Source organism: Anguilla rostrata, chromosome 11, assembly GCF_018555375.3.
Source record: "Anguilla rostrata isolate EN2019 chromosome 11, ASM1855537v3, whole genome shotgun sequence".
Taxonomy (NCBI): domain Eukaryota; kingdom Metazoa; phylum Chordata; class Actinopteri; order Anguilliformes; family Anguillidae; genus Anguilla; species Anguilla rostrata.
This window is the reverse complement of record NC_057943.1, coordinates 2723970-2726469: the sequence shown is the minus strand read 5'-3', so window position 1 is coordinate 2726469 and position 2500 is coordinate 2723970. Positions and strand designations below refer to the sequence as shown.

Here is a 2500-nt window from a genome sequence, read left to right as displayed (position 1 = left end):
TGATGTTTAGGAAGTGTCAGATATCCATGTAGAAAATACAGCGCACCTATTAAACAGTGTGTCCAACAAGACGAGACCCCTTCTTCCGCTGCCGGCTTTCTTTCACTTGGAAAGTACCGCTGTTGACGCAGTTGCGTAGTTACCCGTGCTTCCCGCTAGTGGCACTCGATCTGACGAGACAGCTGTCAAAACCATTTTTACATGTGGATCCGCATAAATTTTTGGCCGATCGTTTTCCGTTTCAGGAACAGAAACAAATTACTGGTTATTTGATATTATTCGCGTTGCCGACAGATTTTAAACGTAAAATGAAATTGCTTTCGATTTTAAAGTTTATGGCGTCACGTTCTCATTTCTTTTTCTGACGGGAGAAGAGTCCAGTGGCTACGGATGTGGAAATCTATGGGCACGGGTTAGTAGTCAAAAATGTACCAGAGTCGGTTTGTTCATTATCAAACCGTCTCTGACTGTTCCCACGAATTACACTAGCTAGCGACTGTTTACGTCAACCGTAGTAATTAATTGGACGTTAGCAAATTTATGATTGACACTGCAGTCCTGTGGACTGGACGAGGTGAGCGGTGCTTCCAGTCCTGGGTAGTGGAATGTCTTATCACTTCTTATTATCTTTGCGGTGCTCCCCACAGGGAAGTAACAAACCCACATTAGACACGCCCCTTGTGGGGATGTCTTTAAAAAACTCCTAAAAATAAATGCACCAGGATGCAATATGTGAACTAACTTGAAAATTGAGTACAGTACAAAAATGTATATACATTACCCGGTAGTGAATTGGCAAACTGCACTTTCGTTCACTACAATTTTAGCTGTAAATTAATGTATGAATTAATGAATGACCTACATACAGGCACACGCACGCACGCGCGCATACACACAAAAGCCGCGTTTCCACCAAAATTACCCGGAACTTTCGGTCCAGCTTCTGTAAGCAAGGCAATGAGCTCAGTTCTGTCTCTCAGTGGCCAAGGGCACCAATCAGCTCAGACTGCACAAGCATAAGGACTGTGCTTCACAATAGCACTGCTGACCATCACACCAAGAAGGAAAATTTAAAAACAAAAACAAAAAAAGGAAGAGAAGTTATTTTTCTGTGATGGTTGATTGTACTGAGCGATGTCACCGCAAGCGATTGCTGCATCGGCATTAGAACGCTCAGTCAAGAACATTCTGTTTGCATATTTGTGATCTCGCGCCTTAAAGAGACATATGTCTTTTCACGTTTGGGTCTGAGGAGAGACTGCATTCTCCTGGTCACTCACCACCGTGGGATGGTGTCAGCCAATCACAGAGCCCCCTCAAACCATTGGCCTGTTCATTCACCACCATTCAAAAGCTTCCGTTTGGTTTATCTCCAGAATGCAGCATTTTATTTGGCATTTATTTCAGCACAAATAACCGTTTGCATCTTGTATTTCATGCTGTTTTTGCATTAATGCATTTTTATGATTTCCTGGTGGTACATCACTGACTGTAATCTGAGCTCTGCCCCATGCCCCAATCTCCCATCATGCAAATTCGACTGTAGCGTTTCCTTCAGTGAAAGTTTGACTAGCATTTACATCACATCCATTTATACAGGTGGATATATACTGAAGCAATGCAGGTTCAGTGACAGGCTCAAGAGTGTCCAACCTGGGAATCGAACCTATGACCTTCAGGTTACACGACCAACTCCTTAGTATACTGCACTGCCACTGCCACCCCTAATACATTCTGCTTGCTGCTATAGAGCAGTTATAATAACGCAGTCTTAGGATACACAGGTACGCCAGGAGCAGGTTAAAGTGAAACAGGTGTTCCTCAGGAGGAATCGTTTCAGGGGCGAAGGCACCGTAGCTGTTCTGGGGAGAAGCGTCAGTCAAACCTCCCTCCAGAGGGGAGGGGAGGGGCGCGGCGAGGTGGAGTGGGGCGGGGCGAGGTGGGGAGGGGGCGCGGCCAAACGGTCCACTCAGACAGGCGCTGAGGGGCAGATCTCCACGCTGCTGTTGGTGACCCGGATCCCGTACCAGCCGGCCCAGCCCTGCGTGTCCTTCCCCCCGTTACAGAACCTGACGAAACGCACGCCCCGCCCGTAGTCCCGGAACACGTGGGTCATCTGAAAGCACAGGGCAGGGGGTCGGGGGTCAGGAGGTCAGGAACAGATAACAGACCTATTGCTATGCTTTCCGTCCAGCTCCCGAGAAAAGGCAAATTTGTCATTTAATTGAACGTGTTTTTTAATTTCCAATTGGCTGTGTTTCCCCTACTTTATTTTAAACTTAATTATTACTCTATTGGTGCCACGTAAACAACATCAAGCACAATACACAAAATCACAACAAATAGAACACAAAAACCACAGCACGTAAAACTCAAAATCACAGCACGTAAAACTCAAAATCACAGCACGTAAAACTCAAAATCACAGCACGTGAAACTCAAAATCACAGCACGTATCACAGAAAAACGGCGATGGCCTGTTGGCCCTTAAAGAGCACTA

The 2500-nt window shown here is 45.9% G+C and overlaps 2 protein-coding genes across 2 annotated transcripts in view; both read right to left on the bottom strand.

The window, feature by feature from the left end:
• LOC135235200 (uncharacterized) overlaps positions 1-197 on the bottom strand; it is a 43251-nt gene extending 43054 nt beyond the window's left edge. Inside the window, 1 exon segment of the mRNA XM_064300476.1 lies at positions 47-197. The gene's annotated coding sequence lies outside the window, so the exon portion shown is untranslated.
• A 1163-nt stretch (positions 198-1360) lies between these two features.
• LOC135235202 (F-box only protein 44-like) overlaps positions 1361-2500 on the bottom strand; it is a 7150-nt gene continuing 6010 nt past the window's right edge. Inside the window, exon 7 of the mRNA XM_064300478.1 lies at positions 1361-2116. Within this exon, the coding sequence (XP_064156548.1) occupies positions 1970-2116 (147 nt within the window). The 3' untranslated portion in view covers positions 1361-1969. The remainder of the gene's footprint in view (positions 2117-2500) is intronic.